Source organism: Parus major, chromosome 24, assembly GCF_001522545.3.
Source record: "Parus major isolate Abel chromosome 24, Parus_major1.1, whole genome shotgun sequence".
Classification (NCBI taxonomy): Eukaryota; Metazoa; Chordata; class Aves; order Passeriformes; family Paridae; genus Parus; species Parus major.
In genome coordinates this window covers 6,738,563-6,757,602 of record NC_031792.1, presented here as the reverse complement: position 1 = coordinate 6,757,602, position 19,040 = coordinate 6,738,563, and the positions used below count along the sequence as shown (strand labels likewise).

Here is a 19,040-nt window from a genome sequence, read left to right as displayed (position 1 = left end):
TCTGTAAGGCTTTCTATACTTTTATTCTTCTCCTGATCCAACACATCTTCTGATCTCATTCAGCTTCAAGGTCATGTCAGAAAAGTCACAAATTCATCTCCAGTACATGTAAAATTCAAAAATATTTACATAGACAAATAAAACTGCAAAAGTAAAACCAAAACTAATGGCCAGGGTTGTGGGTTACAGTATATCTTCAGAAACCAAGAGACAACAGTTTGGGTGTATTTGAAAACATATTCCAACATTATAAACCAAAGTATAGTTAGTTTCCACTGATAAAAAGGTTTATTTGTTGAGGAAAACTAAAAGAGGATCTTTCTTGTGAACATCCAACTTTTTCCTTTCCACTACAGTCCCATTTGCTACCCCATGACACTTGCTCACACAGTGACTTTCTGTATCTCCTCTCCCTCTCCCCCATGGTCACTCACTCTGTTACAGCAAAAGAACACCTTGACTCCCACCTTGTCTTTTACATGGATGTGAGTTACAATAACTCCTGTGCCCTGAGTCACTAGGTAACAGTAGTGACAGCCAGTAAAAGGAGACATCCTCTCCATGATTTTGAAAAGCCACTGAATAACCCTTCCAAGCAACTTTCCCTGCTTAATGAAGATCCAGGATAACTGCTTTGTCTACAACTGAAAATGCACAGGAACTGTATTTGCCGAAAGTCCTTTGGATGGAAAAAGAACAGGAAGACATTTCTTAAATCATCAATTCCACAGAACCTGGATTTACACATCTAGACTGAAACATCTTATTTTGCAGGTACAGCTTTTTTTTTTTTTTTTTTCTGTGGAATTTCTACCCGGATATTGCAGTGTTAACCATGGAGAAGCAAGGGCAGAACCCAGTCCAATCCCAAGCCATGGCTGGGGTTAGGCAGCCTCAGGTGGTTGGTTGGATGGAGGATGACAACAGGCTCAGGGAAGTTCCTAGGAAGTGATCCATGCTCAAAACAGTGCTCACAGCTGATCCTGTGTCTGCTTTGGAGATGGAGCTGTTGTCACAACCACAGTGGACACTGCTTTAGTAGAGCCAGAGACAGTTCCCTGCTGGAGATGGGAGGCTGGAACTGTTTGAATTCGCACCTGTGTGAAACAGAAAGAAAAAAACTTGTCTCAAGAACAACCTGGTGACATGGTGATTGCACCTGCATTGTGTGCTCTAGTAAAGTACCTGCTTCTGCTGCCAACAAAAACTCAGTTTTCAGAACAACACCAAGCACCAAAACCACTGCCAGAACAGAATCTGTCATAAGATGATCGTTCCATCCACTGCCCACATAAGATGGTGACAGGAGATTTCCAGGTTAGAGAGGAAGGCCTGAAAACTAGTTTGAATAAAAATGTGTATGTCAGCTGCTTTTACACATTTTCAGAAGGACTTGGATCTTCACTTCTACAGACTTGTTACTATCAGCTGTCAATGCAGATTAATTATTTGGAATTTAGGAGCACTATGTTTCCAGACAGAAAAATGGATATGCACAGCAGTTATGTGATTTCTTCAAGGTAAAGTGACCTACAGAAGCCAAAGTACAATGCACTAAGACTGCTGAGTGTATAGAAAATTCCTGACAGGACCTTTGGTTTTACATTCATCATACTGGAAGTGCTTCAAAAACATTTAAAAACTTTATTTGGATGGACAAAAGGTAAAGGTGATGATTGATTCCATGTGCATAATGCAGACACTAAAACCGAACTGTGTGCCTGTTCTTCCACAACCCATGTATCCAGCGTAAATCCTCATGGAGATGTTAAGTCATAAAATAGCAAATGGAATGATCATTCTAGGTGCCCTTACCTGCGTGGCTTGGCCTTGCTGCTGCAGCTGCTGTAGTTGCTGTGCAGTCAGAAAACTCACGGGCTTGTTCCCAGCAATCAGTTTAGTCCCTGCTGGCATTGTAGTCAGGATAATATTTCTGCCTAATCCACTGATGCTAAAGAAAAATAATTGTTGAAACGTTAGTAAACAGCACAGCAGGCTTGACCTTTCCAACTCCAAACCATTCTTCAACTGCTAGCAGTTTATAGTTCTACCACATGTTCTAACCAGTTTAAGTAGTGTGGTTTTTTTCCCTCCCCATAAAACTGGCAAATATATTAGCGACAAGTTTAATGTCAGTATCTGTAAGTGATAGAGAATTAATTTAGCACACAAATCACACCCATTAACTCTGGACCATGCTGGGTTAGCCTGATCAGACCTGAACACTTCTCAAAGCAGAAAACAGCTGAGCACTTGAAATATTAACTAAAGGAGACACTATCAGAATTCATGGAAGAATAAACAAAAAGCCTTCAATATTTGAATGCCAGAGGAATTCTCACTAAGGCAGTTAACTTCTCTTGAACAGAGAGATGGCTTCAGATTACAGATATTTTCCAGTGTGTTAATTCTTGCTCAAACTAACACTGAACAAATTGAACAGCTGGTTTCAAGGCACAGAATGTCTTTTCTTTGGTGTATTTGCTAGAATTTGTGTCTCAAAATAAATAATGAAAAATTACAACCTTATTGCAGACACCATATCCATTCAGTTTCTTGCAGCTGATAGACCTGTTAACAGACTGCAATCCTATTCCAGCCTCCACTTGCTAGCTCCCCAGGAACTCACTGAACACAGACCTTCCTCAGCCAATTTCTAAAGCAGAACTACAAGATGCAAAGCACTCACTTGGCACCGAGATTGCCCTTGATGATGGGGGCAGTGACCACGCTCTTGCCCTTCACTGGCTGGCTGATCACTGACAGAGGCACTGTGATCCGTGCTGGAAGTTTGCCCTGGGGAATGGGGAGAACAGGTGAGGAGCCATGGGCAGCTCAGCAGAGAAACTGCCTGACAACACTGGCTGTTTTGTGGGAGTCCTGTGAGCAGAAACCAGCAGCAGCTTTGCTGATGAAATCTGTGCTCCAATTCAGGGTCCTTAAAATTCACCTCCCTCTCATTCACTACACAGCCACCTGAACCCTGAAAATCCACATCAACTTTGCACCATATCATGGTTTTTATCCTCATGAAACTAAGTTTAGCTACATAATTTAGTTTTTGTAGCCATGACAGTTTACGGTGCCTTCAGATCTGGGCATTAAAATAGCATTAAAGGGGGAAATCAGTAAAAAAGTGAATACAAGTAACAAGCACTTCTAGTTCTGAATGCTCTGTGATGCCATTCCAAGGGAAATTATTGCCAAAGTGAGGGTCAAGACACAGAGCTGCATGAGGCAAGACTTCAGATATGCAAAGTTTATTTCATTCACTTGCAAGCAGAGATAAGGGAAGTATCTGACTTTTTGGGGGCATTTAGCTGCAATTTGAACACCATGAAACACTACAACAATCTCTAGTTGTAGACCCATACCCAGAATACAAGCTGTGACTGCCCTATCCCTGGAAGTGTTCAAGGCCAGGTTTAGAGCAACCTGATCTAGTGGAAGGTGTCTCTGGTGGGACTGAATGAACTTTAATGGCCTTCACAACCTAAATCATTGTATGACTCTGCCGTATTAATTTGAGTCTCTGTGAATGCAAAGAGCAGTTTTCAGTGTATCATCAGTGTATTTTGGCACCCCCCTTCTTTCCCCACCCACAGTGAGAGCTCATCATTACTCACTGCCTGGGATGTAGATACCACTGTGGTGCTGACAGGCACCTGCCGCACAGCCGTGGCTCCTGTGCCGATGGTTATGGGGGTCCCTGCAGCTCCTGAGGCCACAGCAACTGCTTTGGACACTGTGGCACTCACGGTGGGTAAGGAGGTGTGGCCTGTACCAGCAACGTTCACCGCCGAGGATGATGGCACCTGCTTAGCGTGAGTAGCTACAGTGATGGTCTGCCCAGCTTTGGGGGGTATCACCCCCAGCCCCTGCACAATTCTGATTGTGGCGGCTGGCTTGGCCTCCGTGGATGCCACTGTGGTTATGGCTTTGCTCTTCTGATCTGCCACAGTCATGCCCAGGGCAGGCATCAGACGGAAAGCAGAGCTTGTTGGCTCTGCAGTCTTTAAGTCAGGAGTCACTTTAACCACGGTGCCTCCAGCTGGGCTGGAAGAGACAGAAGATGCCGTGCTTGTCTTGGCTGGAGACTCAGCAGTCTGGACAGGGTTGGATGTCACATGCAAAGTTGCAGAGATGCCTTTCCCACCAGCACTGCTTCCTGCAGCAGCTGTGAAGAGGTCCTGAGTCAGTTTGACAGTAGTGACTTGTGACTTGGCCAGGGTGGCCATCATGTCTGGAGTGATGCGCAGCACTGTCTGTCCCTTTGCATCTGTGGTGATGGAGGACGGGGGCAGGCGCAACACGTCCTTCCCTTGGATCCGAAAATTGGTTGCTGTGAGTGGGATGCCACTTCCAGCCTGAGTCTTCATGCCAAGCTGTCCTGTAATAGCCACCTGGGAGAGATCAGAGAAATGGTTCTGTCAAACTAGGACAAGGTCCAAGGCACACTCAAAGCAGAATTTCCCAATAGGATGATGTTTGTTTCCACTAGAATGCAAGTGGACTAAGACTAGCACTCACTACATTACTAAAAATGGTTCTGGTTGTGTATCAGATGGCACCCCCAATCCCATCGGAAATAAGAAATATTTGTGGGGTTGGTTTCTTTTCCAAAAAAAATGAAGGAGAGATCACTAAAGAACCTGTACAAACACATTTCACCTGTATGTGAAAACAGGGCTCACACACACAAAACCAGCACTACGTCAGTCTCCACAGTCTGCCAACTCGCACAGCATTACAGCTCCCAAATGTTCACATCTGCACAACAAACAGGAAACAATCAGGTCGTGGAGCCCAGTTCCTTGTCTCTCTCTCCCTCTCACCTGCTTGATGATGTTCTGGCCAGCCACGTTCTGAATGACAGTGGTGGAGGAGGTGCTGGCAGCAGAACTGCCTGGAGAGCTGGTAACCGGCTTCACAGCAGGGCTGGGCACTGCAGGCAGCCCTGTCACACTGATACCTGCCTGGCTGGCCATGGAGCTTCCTGCTCTCGGCACCTGCACGGGGCTACTTTGAGCTTTTACAGGCAGAGTCATTACAGCCTACAGAAGAGAGGGGGAAGACTATGAGCAGACTACCACAGTAGGAATGGTCTAGTGATTCTTCTTGTATTGTGCCTTAGCTTGTTAGTTTAGAGGAATTCACGAGAATTCCCTTGCAAGGATTCCAACTGCTTGGAATTGTACTGAGGCGGGTGTCAGTCTCTTCTTCCAGGTAGCAAATGGCAGGACAAGAGGAACTGGCCTCAAGTTGCACCAGGGAGGTTAACTTTGATATTAGGAATTTATTTTTTTCCCAGAAAGGGTTGTAAAGCATTGGAACAGACTGTCCAGGGTAGTGGTGGAGTGACCATCCCTGGAAGTGTTCAAAAAAATGTGTGAATGATGCACTGGAGGATATGGTTTAGTAGTGAACATGGTGGTATTGCTAGACTTAATGATCTTGACAATCTTTTCCAAGCTTAACGATTCTGTGATTCTAAGTTCTATGGATTTTTTGTTATGCACAATTTAATCATGCCAGGTAACTAGGTGAAAAACAGCACTGAACAGTATTGCTTAAGTAGAACTGTTTCTGTGCTCTTGCCTGCAGTTAATGCATGCTCCGAATGAGCACCGAATGCCTGTGCATCACACCAAAACACTGCAAGTCAGATCAGATGTCAGAGCTACTCTACCCCTTCCAACTCACCTGAGGGAGCACTTTGGTTTGTGTAGATGTAGCTGGAACACGGACTTGAGGCACTGATGTGGGCTGCTGCTGCTGCTGCTGCTGCTGGGTGACCACTGGGGCTTGCTGGGACACGGTTGGGAGGCTGGCTTGGGCAGTGACCACGCGGACCTGTGGCAGGCCTGAGGAGCTGCTGTGACTCACCACACGCGGGGTGGGCACTGGCCCTGGCTGCACCTGTGAGCTCTGAGCTGGGGACAGCAATGTCCCCAGCTGGGGCATGGTGGGGGAAGACACGAGGAGAACACTATGGAAAAGACAGAGCCAGTAGGTCAGTGAAGATGTAGGAAATTCACACAATCACAGAATCACTGAGGTCGGAAAAGACCTCTGAAATCATCATTGAATCCAACCTGTGACTGATCCCCACCTTGTCACCCAGCCCAGAACACTGAGTGCCATGTCCGCTTGCTCCTTGGACAACTCCAGGGAAGGGGACTCCACCAGCTCCCCGGGTAAACCTCTTTCAATGTCTAATCACACTTTCTGTGAAGAAATTCCTCCTGATGCCCAACCTGAACCTCCCCTGGCACAGCTTGAGACTATGGCCTCTTGTCCTGTTGCTGTTTCCTGGGCGAAGAGTCCAACTCTCATCAGCCTCCAATCTCCTTACAGGGAGTTGTAGAGAGTGATAAGGTCACCCCTGAGCATCCTCTTCTCCAGGCTAAATAAACCCAACTCCCTCTTTACTGAATTATACAAATTACTGAAAAACAGCCAGCAGCATTCCTAAGTGACATAGGGGACAGAAGCAGTACCTCTGACTGGGTTTTGCTGTCTCTGACCCAGCACCAGATACACTCTTGCTGACTGCAGACACCGGTGGAGGTGAGATGGGTGTTGCAGGCAATGCAGGTGCAGTTGGTGTCACAGGAGTCACAGGAGTTGGTGGCATGCTGGAGTCACTGAGGCTCAGCTGACCAGGCTCTGCTGTGCTGGTGGGGAGGGCTTTCACAGCACCCTCCTTACTACTCGACTTCTACAAAGAAACCACATCCAGCATCACAAAATCTGGGGTTGATTGCTGCACCCTACTGTAGGCTGAGCACTTCAACCTGAGCTCTGTATGGTGGTGACTGACACTTTGCTGCTAAATCCTGAAATCAAACATGACTGTCTGCCTTTCCCCAGCCATGGATGAATTGGTGTGCTTGGCTGCTCCTACTCTCAGGGAAAAGTGCACCTCAGGTGTGAAAAACATTCAGAACATGCAGATTTCCACCTTGGTTAATGTGCCAATAGACAAATACTTCAGACATATTTAATATCAGACATGGAAACCCTGACAGCTTCAGCACTGCAAGGGAGAGAACAGATGTGTTCCACACACTCTGTTACAAATTGACCTCAAAACTAGTTCTGAAAGACCATCCCTTTGATAGGGAGCACAAATGAGAGGATAGCAGCAGAAGCTGGATGGAGGAAAAGTTGCCTCACTCCCTCTTCATTTTGTGCACTGACATTCATATACATTATGAACTGCTAACTCAAACATGGTAATTTTCATCACCTGCTATGGATGCAGATTTATGGATTACATTAAGACTAATGTTCTTCTCAATCCCAAAAACAGCTGTGCAACCCTGAGCAAAGAAATCTACCATTTTAGCTGGAGGTTTTGGCTTCTGAAGAGCTTTCTTGGCCTTTGCTGCAGCAGCTTGAGCGTGATGGATCCGTTCTGCAAGGACAAATTAATGGTTATAGCTCCTGAACATCAGCAAACTGATTTAAGGAAGAGGCTAAGTAAGAGCTGCAGAGTCTTCTTCAGACAAGGAATTAAACACACACAGTCATGTAACAGTGCGAAGAAAAACATCTAGTAAATTAGCCAAAAAGGCTGAAAATAAGACACATAAGAACACACATCTGCAGTTTTTGCACGTGGGATGGTATTTTTCAAACAAATGCTTCAAAGTGACACACTGCTCTTCAAGACTGGGTTTAAGTGCTGAAGGGCTGACATGAGCAAACTGACTAGAAAAAAAACCAATAAACTAGACTGACAAATTAGTGTTCATTATCCATCTTTATAAACATTTTTAATTCTTAAGATATGACCAAACTGGGCTTACCAAACTCTTCCTCACTCCTGTCCCGGTGCAGGTAGATCCACAACTTCCGTCCAATATCGTATTTCACACAGGGATCTTTCTCATAATGCAATCGGTCCAGAGCACCACTAACAACAGTGTTAACCTGAAGTTCAGAATTCACAGATTACAAGATATGCCTCATTGGACTAGCCAAAGCTGATGAATAGAAAAGTGATCCTATTTAGTATAAAACCTGAGTAAGCTGTGAGCAATCTCCATCTGAGCGAGAACTGACTGAGAGCAGATGTTGCAGCACAGGATAGCGTTTGCCACCTTGAGTTAAATGGAGCTTCCACCAAAGCTCTGAAAACTGACTCAATCTAAATGTGTGTTCCTCAATCTAAAATGTGAGCAGCTCTATGACAGTGTTTACTCTGTGGCTTTCCTAGATACTTTTTCATCATCCAAAGTTGGTGCAGATTTGCAGCAGCTTGCCACAGTACTACACAGCTCCCTTCTGCTCATCACAGCAGCATAAAAACTATTTGCCCTACTGCCTGGGTCCATGCAGTGTATTTTTATGAGAATCTGAAGGCAGACATGACATCCAACTTACCTGAGCACTTGTGACATCTGGAGCTAGGAACTGGGAATCTTTGAGCAGCTCACAGATTTCAGCTCGAGTTCCCTCTCCATTAGGAAGGCGAGCAGCAGCATCACGAACTGAAACACAAATCTAGAGCTTAAACTTCCAGCTGTAACTGGGCATCAGTACTCAAGTACTCCATATCATGCTCCAGATACATTTTGGGACTGCTCTCACAGTGCCTACTTACTCACTAAAATCTAGCTCCTAAAATCCCTCAAAAATATGAGGAGAGATTATAAAGGATCATTTTAAAGTACATCAACTGTGCCGTTTGTGATAATAGCAGTGAACTTGGGGAACAGCATTCAACCCCAATGTAGATTCCTAAAGTAGTTGTTTGAGGGGCCAGAGGAATGGCTTTCTTCTTTAAAAAATGTTTTTTTGGCTATGACCTTACCAAGGGACAAAATGGTGACATATGCTGGTCTGTCTGAGCGCAGGAGAGAATGTTCCCGGGCTTTGTTTAAGGAGGTTTCCTTGTCAAATACCCCCTTCACAGGACCAACAACTGACTCGAAGCCATGCATCCGGAAGGTGAAAGCTTTGTGGGGCTGGCTGTAACGGTAACGCTCCTGGAGGTGGACACAAGAGCATTGACTTTACCAGGAAACATACAGCAAAGCCTTATGCTATATTACAAGGTAAGTTGTTATCATTCTCTAGAGAAAACCTTTTTAAACTAAAGGCTCAAATACTGCTATATAAACTTATTTTGGATCAAGAAAATCACAAACTACTTCACGCAAAATATGATGCTCCTAAGAAAAGTGTGCAGGCACAACACATTCACAATCAAGCAACTGTACAGACTGGAGAGGTGCCAGAAATACAAGCAATACACCTTCTGTTCCCTTCCCCTTCGTCCTTGTATCTGGCTAAAGAGACATTTCCAAAATTTAACTTATAAATTCTGTTGGGCAAACAGCACATGGAGAGAAGGGAGAAGAATGCCCATCATGTGTTTTCCCTCTAATCCCCACTTGCATCTAGTACAGACAAGATAACTAAGTGGATGGGTGCACTTACAGACACTAATTTTTGCTTGCACACATACATGCCCAAAAAATAAAGAGACAAGTCGTCCTCTGATGGCGGGGGATGGAAAAGGAGACAGTGGGGTTGGCACAACCAACTGACACTATCAATTTCGTTATTTTTATCCAATTACTTTTTACCAAATTAATTTTACCCACTGGAAATACTGATGGTTTTGAAACAAGCAGCTAGGCTACATCATTAGCAAGTTTTATGCAAGGCCAAGACACCAACTTCATGGCAGAAGCAACATACCAATTCTTCACATTAACTACATTTGTGCAGAGTATAAAACTGCCATCCTACATGAATCCTCGTAGTTTAGTGGCCAACTGTTTTAGCAAGTGCCTTTAAAATGAAGATTGTCTTCTTACCTGCTCTTGAAACACCCGTTTCTCCTCTCCAGTGCTAGGCCGGACTACATAGTCAGTCCTTCTGAAACAAAGGAACCTTCAGTTCAGAGCACAACAAGCCCACAACTGTCCCAAAAGATGAATCCCCTCATCCTTCTGCAAATTGTTCTGAACAAATTCTGAATGTATTTATAGTAACAAAAGTAAGCCCTGCAGAGATCTTAAAATATGCTGTGTGCACTACCCAAAGGCAAGCAAGGACTAGAAATCTCATTAGCAGAACCTAAGCTAGATTTCAGCTTTGCTCTAATAATATATGTGAACTTGGACAAAATCAGTCGACTTTTTAAAGTCCAGTTACTGCATTTATAAAACCAAACTATCACATTTTCTCTGGCCCCATGATGTAAAATTGTTTTATTTTAAGATCCAGAGGCACAAGGCCTAAACCTCCCAGCTTCAGCAGCACTACAAAGGTTTTCAAGCAGTGTTACACACTTACACTCTGGGCAGTGGCATGGCATCCAAGCTGTCTTCATTTTCCTATTGAGAAAGAGAGAAATGTCAGTGTTGGATAGAACACAGTTAGTTTTTGTGCCCCTAGAAGGTGATTTTTGTCTGACTCACTTTGAAAAAAGTTTGGTCTTTAGTCTCCAACCAGAGATGAAATAGTGCTGCCAGTTCCTTCTCATGATCTTGGTAACTACCTAGTAAGAAATCATGAAATTGTAAAAATAGAAGTCTTTTAATTCTTAGGAAGCCATCTTTTAATTCCCAGTCCTCTCCTGTTCCCTTCCCTCCTCGATGCATCACCACTCACAGATGTTCAAACTGCAATATTTGAACAACTCCAGGCTTAGGAAATGCTAAATCCCAGTGATTCCCCTGTGCTGGTACAAAGGATGGTGCTTCAACTCCGAGCACAGAAGGCAAGATGCTGTTTGGGACACACCTGTTCACACTTTCCAAAGTAATCCCAATTACTGAATCCACGAGCAGAAACACTTGCCTACATAACCTCTATGAAGAACTCTGAAAGGGATCAGAGGAAAAGCTTCCTGACTCCAAATATCTGTAAATATGATCACTAGAATCACCATAGTTAAGAATGAAAAATTCTGTGTAGTAATTAAAGGAATGAACATAAACACAAAACACCTGTAATTCAATCAGTATGAGTTCATTGATCATCAATTTGGTCTTTGATTCCCACTTTTGAAAATGAGAATAGTATCAGTTTGCTCTACAGAGAAGCTTAATTCCTTTGCAATTTTAATAATCACTAATTACTCTGAAACATCCAAAGTATGCTCAAGAGAAGGGAAAATATGAAGGTGTTCATACAAATTTGAGGGCTGACAAACATGGTTAAGCCAGCAACAGAAAGAAATACAGCCCAGTGTCTTTGTTTATGCTCTGCTGCTGATACTGATGTCATGTGAACACCTCAAATTCAAAACACATATTAACTCAGCTAGAAGAAAAGAAAGTGTCTAACCATGGAATTAACAGCTCTGTTTGTGTTTCTCTCCAGGCTGCAGCAAGATGAAAAGTAAAGTCCTGGAGAAAACAACAAACCTTTACTATAGTACACGTCATAGAAGAACACAAAGTACTCACCAAGCAATTTCCACTGCTGAGTTTTTTCTTTGAATTCAACAAAAGGTGAGAAGCTGGAAGGAGCATCTACAATGACAAATGTGCATGTCAGGGACATTATAAAATTGTCCAACCTCAAAATCCTACATTGGTAATGCAAACTGTCATGTTAAAGACTCACAGTGACAGATGGAGCATTTTAAATCATTATGTAAGTGCATCTCTAAATTTATCCTTGTCCAAAGGGAGGGTGAGCATCTCAGAGTATAAGGGCAACCACAAGGAAAGAACAGAACAGGATAATGAGCCTTCCAACAACAGGCTGTCAGCTGAGAGCCTGTTCCTGCTGTTCACCATGTTCAGACCTGCTATTTAGTGCACTGGGATGAAAAAATTGCCCGTTGAGAACTTTATCTTCAATCTGAAGAAGAAAAAGAAATATAGGCCCCAGGGACTGTTATTGAACAGTGAAAAAACATGGGGCTCATGGGAACAGAACTTGGGATTTACAGTACTCATCAGCATTATGGACAATATGCTGCAAGGCCACCACAATCTACTCTGTCTCTATCTTTAAAACTTCGCACTAAGCAAATCAGAACCACAGGATAATTCAGTTTGCAAGGAATGACTAAACTCAGCTGGTCCAAGCCCAAGGTGGGCCAACCTCATGTTTCACTGGATTGCTCAGGGCATTATCTAGTTCATTCTTTATTATCCCCAAAGACAACTACAACTTCACACTGTGGGGGAAGAGACTAATTCCCTCCTGCTTCAAATACCTCATCTGAAGGTATGATCTGAACTTGGGAATCATGCTGGGTCGTATCTACTATCCACATGCAAAACAAGTCAACCACAATCAAGACATGCCAGCCAAACAGCCTATAACAGAAATGCTGCCAGCAATACAGGGATTTATCGTGGTGATGAATGAAAAGATGAGCTATTATGCAAACCAGCACTGACTACAACAGAGGAACAAGCATCATTAGTATTTTAACATCTCTTCTTACCTCTGCTGTCGCCTGCCAAATACTGCAAGGCAGGTAAAACCAATTCAGACCAATTAGGGGCAAAGGAAAACCAGTTATTTAGTGCACTGGCATGAGAAGATTGCCAATCAAGAACTTTATCTTCAAGCTGAAGAGGAAAAATAATTATTTTATTAATGATTTCATACTTTAAACTATGACTGTCTTCACAGAAAATAAACCAGCTGAATGTATGCAGGGAACAAAAAATGAATTATTATGTAAAAATACTTTTACAAAAATGTATACATATACTACATAAAAGTATATAAATATATACTACAAGAAAGTATATTACTATGTATGTGAAATAATCACCTTTTTCAAGTAAACACTGCACCAAAGAAGGGAAAAACACTTAACCATCTCTGCCCTTAATATATAAAACATACCTAACCACGATCTATAGAACGGATACGGAAAGACTCACAGATTCAAATGACTAAACTCATGAAACATGTTAAAACCAGAATGTGGTAGCACTCCCACAAGATTTAATTTCTTTAATATGTAATCTAAATCTTATTAAAATTTACAGCAAACGAAGTCTGGAGAAAAATCACTATTAAAAAGGTATAAGCTCCTCTTTCTTTGATTTTGCTTCCTGCAAAGATTTCCAGATAAGTGGGTGGTTGCTTACCACAGAGAGAGTAGCAGGTCCTTCCACAAACAGTATCTCCAAAAGAAGGAAAAAGAAGCTGGATGATATTTCATTTATTTCAAGGCATGGTTTCGTATCTTCAAGAGGTCTTCAAATGAAAGAGAACATAAGCAGAGTAAATTCCCTAAGAAATATTCACCTCCATATATGAAGTTGAACACCACGCATTTCACACATCCCAAACTGCACAAAAACACAACCTGCTAAAGTCCCACAAAAATGTGAGCTGAAACATGCTCTTTTTTCCATCCATGCAAGGCATTCAGGACCCTCTGAAGCACTTACTCCTCTTTGACAGACGACAGAGGGAGAGGGGAAAAATTCTGAGACACTGATGTAAGTCCATCTGCATTGCCAAGAGAGTCAGCCAAATCTTCCACCTCAGATTTAATAATTTTCGGCTTCTTTTTTTTCTTATCTTCCTTGTCCTTCACCTTTTTCTTGAGGGTCACAAGGTCAAATAAGGCTTTAGATATGATAGAAGTTAAAAACGAATAATTAGACAGCTTCTCATTATATCTAAATGAGAGTCATAAACTATTTAAGTATGTATCTAGAAATTGTGTGCACTCATTTACACCTCAATCATTCCACCTTCCCAGCTGTTGTCATAAATCTTTACTTTTCCCCTCAACAGAAAACCTTTAGTTTGTAAACCAACATATATGAAATGGAAGAGGCAAAGGATCCACGGACTTGCTAAGGAACCTTTCCTTCCAGCATTCACTCGAGTCATGATGTCCTCAAGGGTCAGGTCTGTCGTGACTAGATCAGGGTGATCCTACACAGGACAATGGGAGAGAAATTAAACTGAGAAAGGACAAAGTGTTAAGACAGCAACAAGGTGAAGATGTACCCAAGTACTAAAATGCACCAAACTCAACCAGGATCAGCTTATTAAACCATTTACTGCAATAAAAGTTGGGAAGTTTTCTAACCCTGACATCCAAAATTTTGTCTCCCCAAAACACATAACTAAAATTATAAAATCCTTCTATCCAGATAAACATGGCCAGGAGCTGCACCTATATGCTGACAATTGAACCCAGGTTACAATAAAGGGCTGATGGGTGGGTGCACACAAAAAATAGCAATCATTTTGTTATCCAGAAGTACCCTAATCTTCATGGCAAAGAAATAAAACCATCAAAGATAAAATCTGGTCCCATCCCCAAGACTTTTTGACATCTTACAGGCTGACGTTTTCGTTTCTCATGGTGCTTCTTCAACATCATCTTTAAATCATTTTCCCCAAGTTCTATCTTGTCTGCAATGAAAATAATTATTTTCAGAGTTTTCCACTATTGTTACTTTCCACACTTCTTAGAATGCCATTTTCTATCCATTTACACTTCCATCAATCTCCAAATTTCAGTAACTAATTTCTCCATATATGAATTTCATTGATTGATTGATTGATTGATTCATTCATTCATTCCAATGTTTCATTCAGTCATCAGATTTCACTGCTGATGCAAGCATGAAAGAGAAAAGAAGCCAGAAACCAGTTTGAAGAGTTTGCAGAATTGATTACAGTCACTTTAGGGGGGATTCTCAAGTATTTTGAACTGGACTATGCTAATGCTTCAACCACTAAAGACAAAATACAACAGAGGAATCAGTAGTATTACAGAAACTATGACTCTTGTGTTCAAATACTGGCCTTGAAAGAAGAAAAAGATTAAACTGGGAAAAGAGCCAACTGTTGTGGATACTGCAAAAATGAAGCATTACAAGATTTCCCATCAAACAACAGATTTTAAAAGTGATTTCTTGCAGGGTCTCAAGGTAATTCTCCCCCCTTTACCCATACTGACCCCTTGTTTGGTTCTCACCTGCAGTTTTCATGTCCAAGGTTGACAATGTGGGGATCACTCTGAGGGGAACTGGTGGACTTGAACAACGTGCTGGAGAACTTGGAGGCCAAGAGATTAAATCTAAAAGAGAGATATAAATTTACTTCTGCAAGACCCATCAACAATCTGTGTAACTATTACCATGTGTTTATTAGATCCCAGCCAGTGGAAGTAGAGCTCAGAATCCAATTTTTTAGCAAAGGCTCTGTCCCCACGTCAAAAATGTGTCTTTTTCCATTCACACCTGGAGTCTTTAGCTCAGCCCAGGGCATTACCTTCTTCATCAGAAGACAAGGTAGTGTCTCCACATTCCTCTTTCACTTCTCTCAGGATCTTCAAGTAGCGCCGGTGTGTCCGTCTGTCTCGTTCTTCTGAGTCGTATGTCGGTGGGAAGTGCTTTCTCCTTAGGGTCATGTCAGGGCCTCCTTTCCTGGCTAATTCCAGCAAGTGCTGAAGGGAGAGATTCATGTGACATGTCAGCTACAGTGCTGTAAGCCAGGACAGATAAGCCCAGCTCAGATACTTCCAGCAAGGTTACCATGCAGTGCCATCAACACCTCAGATCTGTACAAGCATCATTATCTGCCACACACAGGATTTTAAACCAAGCATTTCAGACCATCATTTAAAGGGGAGAAAAAAAAAAACAGGTGAAATTCCTACACCTTCTTCTGCACACATTTTATGTGGACTGTTGAGAAGAACTTAAATCATTGGTGTAAGGGGTGGTTTCTACACAAATACATGACAACGACATAGTATGCTGTCTCTGTTTGAAAAGAAAAAAAAATTACCTCTCACAGCTACAGAGGAAATAACTTCCTATGTATTCCATATTGCTGCCCAATGAAGTTGTGGATGTCCCCTCCCTGGAAGTGTTCAAGGCCAGGAGCAACCTGGTCTAGTGAAAGGTGTCCTTGCCCATGGCAGGGGATTGGAACAAGATGAGCTTTAAGGTTTCTTCCAACCCACACCATTCTGGGATTCTCTATTTCCCACAGCATTGTAGGGCATTTTATAAAGACAGACTTTCTTCTACATCCCTACATGATTAAGTGTAATGAAAGATAAATGAGCAACAAATACATTTCAACTGGCAACAATTTGAGAAATATCCATATGATAAAATATCCATAGAGGAAGACTTTACCAGGGATTAGCTGGCATGAGAATTAAGAGTTTTGGATCTACATTTTTTCTAACTGCATTTAGCAACTCTTCTTGTTTCAGAAATGGTAAACAAACAATGGCAGAACGACTTGTTAACAAAAGAGAAAGTTGTAAAGGGGAAACTGCAGGAAGCGGGGAGAAGGTGGACATGAAAAGAGGACAGTTACACACAAGTGAAAGCTATGAGAGTTACAATCTAAAATCTGTAAATATAGCAATGGGTCTGGAGTTCTCTCTGGGCCACTGGAAAATCCAGAAGCATTACTCATTCACTTAATCAAAGGAAAAGCCTCAGAGAACTGCACCAAGACACTTTTTATAAAAACAAGTTATTCATCCCAGAGCACACTCACATTGCGGGAAGCGAGGATCTGCTTGAGCAGCCTGTAGAAGTACTGCTGCTGGGCACTCAGGTAGCGCTTATACTGAGACTTGTAACAGAGCTGCCGGTACTTCACCACCTCAGGATTGAAGTGCCCATCTGTAACAAAGACAAAACACATACCTGGGTTTTCAGCTGCTAGCTGAGAACTCACCCCAAACCTGCAGGGAAGCTCATGCGGCTGACTGACCCCGGAAGAGTTTCTGGGCGATGTGCAGCGGGTTCCCAAATCGAAAGTTCTCCCCACTGAAGAGTGCTGAGATGAGCTTGTTCTGATGCTCTCGGTTGTTCTCAGGGAAGTGAGGCAGGAATTTTTTTAGGTGCTCTTGCTGCTCATCTGTCAGGACCTCCTGCCACGTTGACAAGCTGACAACCTCAAAGAAGATCTCAGGCTAAAGAAAGCAAGAAACAACAGTAAAGAAAATGCAGCCACGTCTTTCACCATTTTCTAGCCCTTGATGCTTTTTAAGTAACTCCAGCCATGAGACAGTATTTTATGAAACACAGGAAACAACAGAGCATAACAAGGAAAGGTCAAGAAATCGATACTACTAACAACAAGAAAATAAATTCAAAGCTTGTAACAATCTTCTTAAAGGCAATTTAAAAACAGTAAGAACATAACAAAACTGATTTAAAAGATACCATCCTGTAATCAAAGCCATTTTTGACACTTTTTCCAAGGCAGTCAGAAAAACTTCCTCTTTTCAGTTTGCTCTGTAAGCCCCAAAACGAAGTTAAACACATCATTTATATAGAGGTTATGATAAGGTGAGGTGTCTCAGCACTACTCACATCCTCCAGAAGGTCCTCAGGCAGACTGACCCGTGTGGTGCCCAGCATGCAGTCCTCCATGATCCGTGCGCAATTGCCCTCCAGCTCCAGGGGGTCTGTGAGCATGTGATCCAGGGAATCCATCCTCCACCTCTCTTGCTCCTGGACAACAACAGCAAAACCCTCAACAAACAGAAATCCCAATCCCAGATACATCCATCCTGATGTAAGGAGTGATGGATGAGCCACCTTTGATGGGTGGTTGATTAAATGGAAGCTATAGAGTTGGCCTGCAATATCTCTATACATACATAGAAAGGTTATGCATATATACATGTGTGTGTGTGTATATATACATATATATATATATATATATATATACACACATAAGTACACACACACACACGTATATATATATTTATATACATCTATGTAGAAAGTACACATATAGATATATAGAAACATTTACTCTTCAATTACAACACAAGTCATGCCAAGGGAGAAGTGCTTTTCCAGGCAGGTAGACTGGGAAGTACAGCTGACCTATCTCACTTTCCTTCCCACCTGCAGGAATTGTTCTCAACACTGCTAAACACCAGGACAGACTATATATAAATCCTGAAAGCGGTTTAAATGTGCAGAACCGAAGGTCAGGTCTAAGGTGGGGTTTGTCTACGGCTGAAGGTGTGACAGGGCCACGAGCCCCGTCCCCTCCGGCGCGACACAGCCAGGCCTTCTGAGCTGCAAAGAAACACATGAAACACGCGAAATAAAGGAAAGGGCGATAAAAAAACCGCTAAAAAACGGGTGGAACAGCGAAGAAAACAGATTTATTTCATACCCCTCACGCGGCCCGGCCGAAGGCGGAAGGCGGCGGCGCTGCCGCGCCTGCGCGAACGCCCCACCGCACTGCGCGTGCGCACAGCCCCGAGTCGCGACAGGCCGCGATAGCGCATTGCAGGGTGTGGAAGTGCCCCTGAAAATGCGGTAATTGTGAAATGCTGAAGCCGCCTATCAGTCGCAGATTTATAGGGCTTGACTGCAGCCCGGTTCAGTGGATTAGTCATTGAGATGATATGCTAATATAACAGTGAAGTGTTGAAAAGGCTGAAGATTTTAAATTTTAATGCAGCAAATTTTAATACAGCAAATAGAGGTTCTTCCTGGGTCTCCATGCCTTTACCCGCTGCCAACCCCCTCCAAGGACTCACATTAACGGTTTCCAGAATAACAGTAATTTAATAAAATCTTGACAGGTTACGGTTCAGGATTGCAGGTGACAGTACCTGACAGCAAAAATGTGTTCAAAGCAATGAACAGACAATCTCTAATCTGTGACAAAACCTGGCCCACGGTAAATCACAGAATGCAGATCTTACTCAATGAGCAAGAGACAGATTCAGCGCAGAAGTTACGTTGGACTCTTCCCTAACTTCTCCCTGTTTTTAATTTGCTCAAATACTTCTTTACATTAAGGTGGAGCTTGAGTGACTTGAGTCACGCATCTTAGTGAGGGATGGTCGTACCTTGGGAGTGGATATGTCAGAATAGTACCTGACATAACCCTGGGATGGGGACATGAGTCACTCCTAGAGGGATTCTGTCATGGTTTGTTGATCCAATGGCCATCATCCTTATCTCCCTCAGTTTTCAGATGATGTGCAGCTAATCAGCTAGAAAGTACTAGCTGATACTTTTAAATTAATAGTTTTAAATATTTCTTACTTTGCAAGGCCTGTTTGTTTCAATAGA

At 42.7% G+C, this 19,040-nt stretch overlaps 1 protein-coding gene across 5 annotated transcripts; it reads right to left on the bottom strand.

The window, feature by feature from the left end:
- Window positions 1–18,219, bottom strand: NFRKB (nuclear factor related to kappaB binding protein). Of its 5 annotated transcripts, none has more exons than XM_015649697.2 (26): window positions 18,130–18,218; window positions 17,310–17,450; window positions 16,705–16,906; window positions 16,486–16,613; window positions 15,238–15,412; window positions 14,942–15,043; window positions 14,300–14,373; window positions 13,803–13,887; window positions 13,392–13,572; window positions 13,086–13,194; window positions 12,428–12,554; window positions 11,433–11,498; window positions 10,440–10,519; window positions 10,315–10,355; window positions 9,834–9,894; window positions 8,822–8,996; window positions 8,392–8,498; window positions 7,815–7,938; window positions 7,344–7,420; window positions 6,501–6,721; window positions 5,704–5,989; window positions 4,836–5,054; window positions 3,627–4,403; window positions 2,690–2,796; window positions 1,816–1,951; window positions 1–1,097 (listed from the first exon to the last, which is right to left on the bottom strand). In XM_015649697.2, the coding sequence occupies exons 2-26, from the start codon at window positions 17,430–17,432 to the stop codon at window positions 972–974; spliced, it is 3,909 nt and encodes a 1,302-aa protein (XP_015505183.1). In that variant the 5' UTR covers window positions 17,433–17,450; window positions 18,130–18,218; the 3' UTR covers window positions 1–971. The 5 variants fall into 5 exon arrangements, 4 of the variants coding, with proteins under 4 accessions (XP_015505183.1, XP_015505185.1, XP_015505184.1 ...); XM_015649699.2 differs by having other exon boundaries at window positions 9,834–9,891; XM_015649698.3 differs by lacking the exon at window positions 18,130–18,218 and adding an exon at window positions 17,853–18,000.
- Window positions 18,220–19,040: the final 821 nt, after the last annotated feature.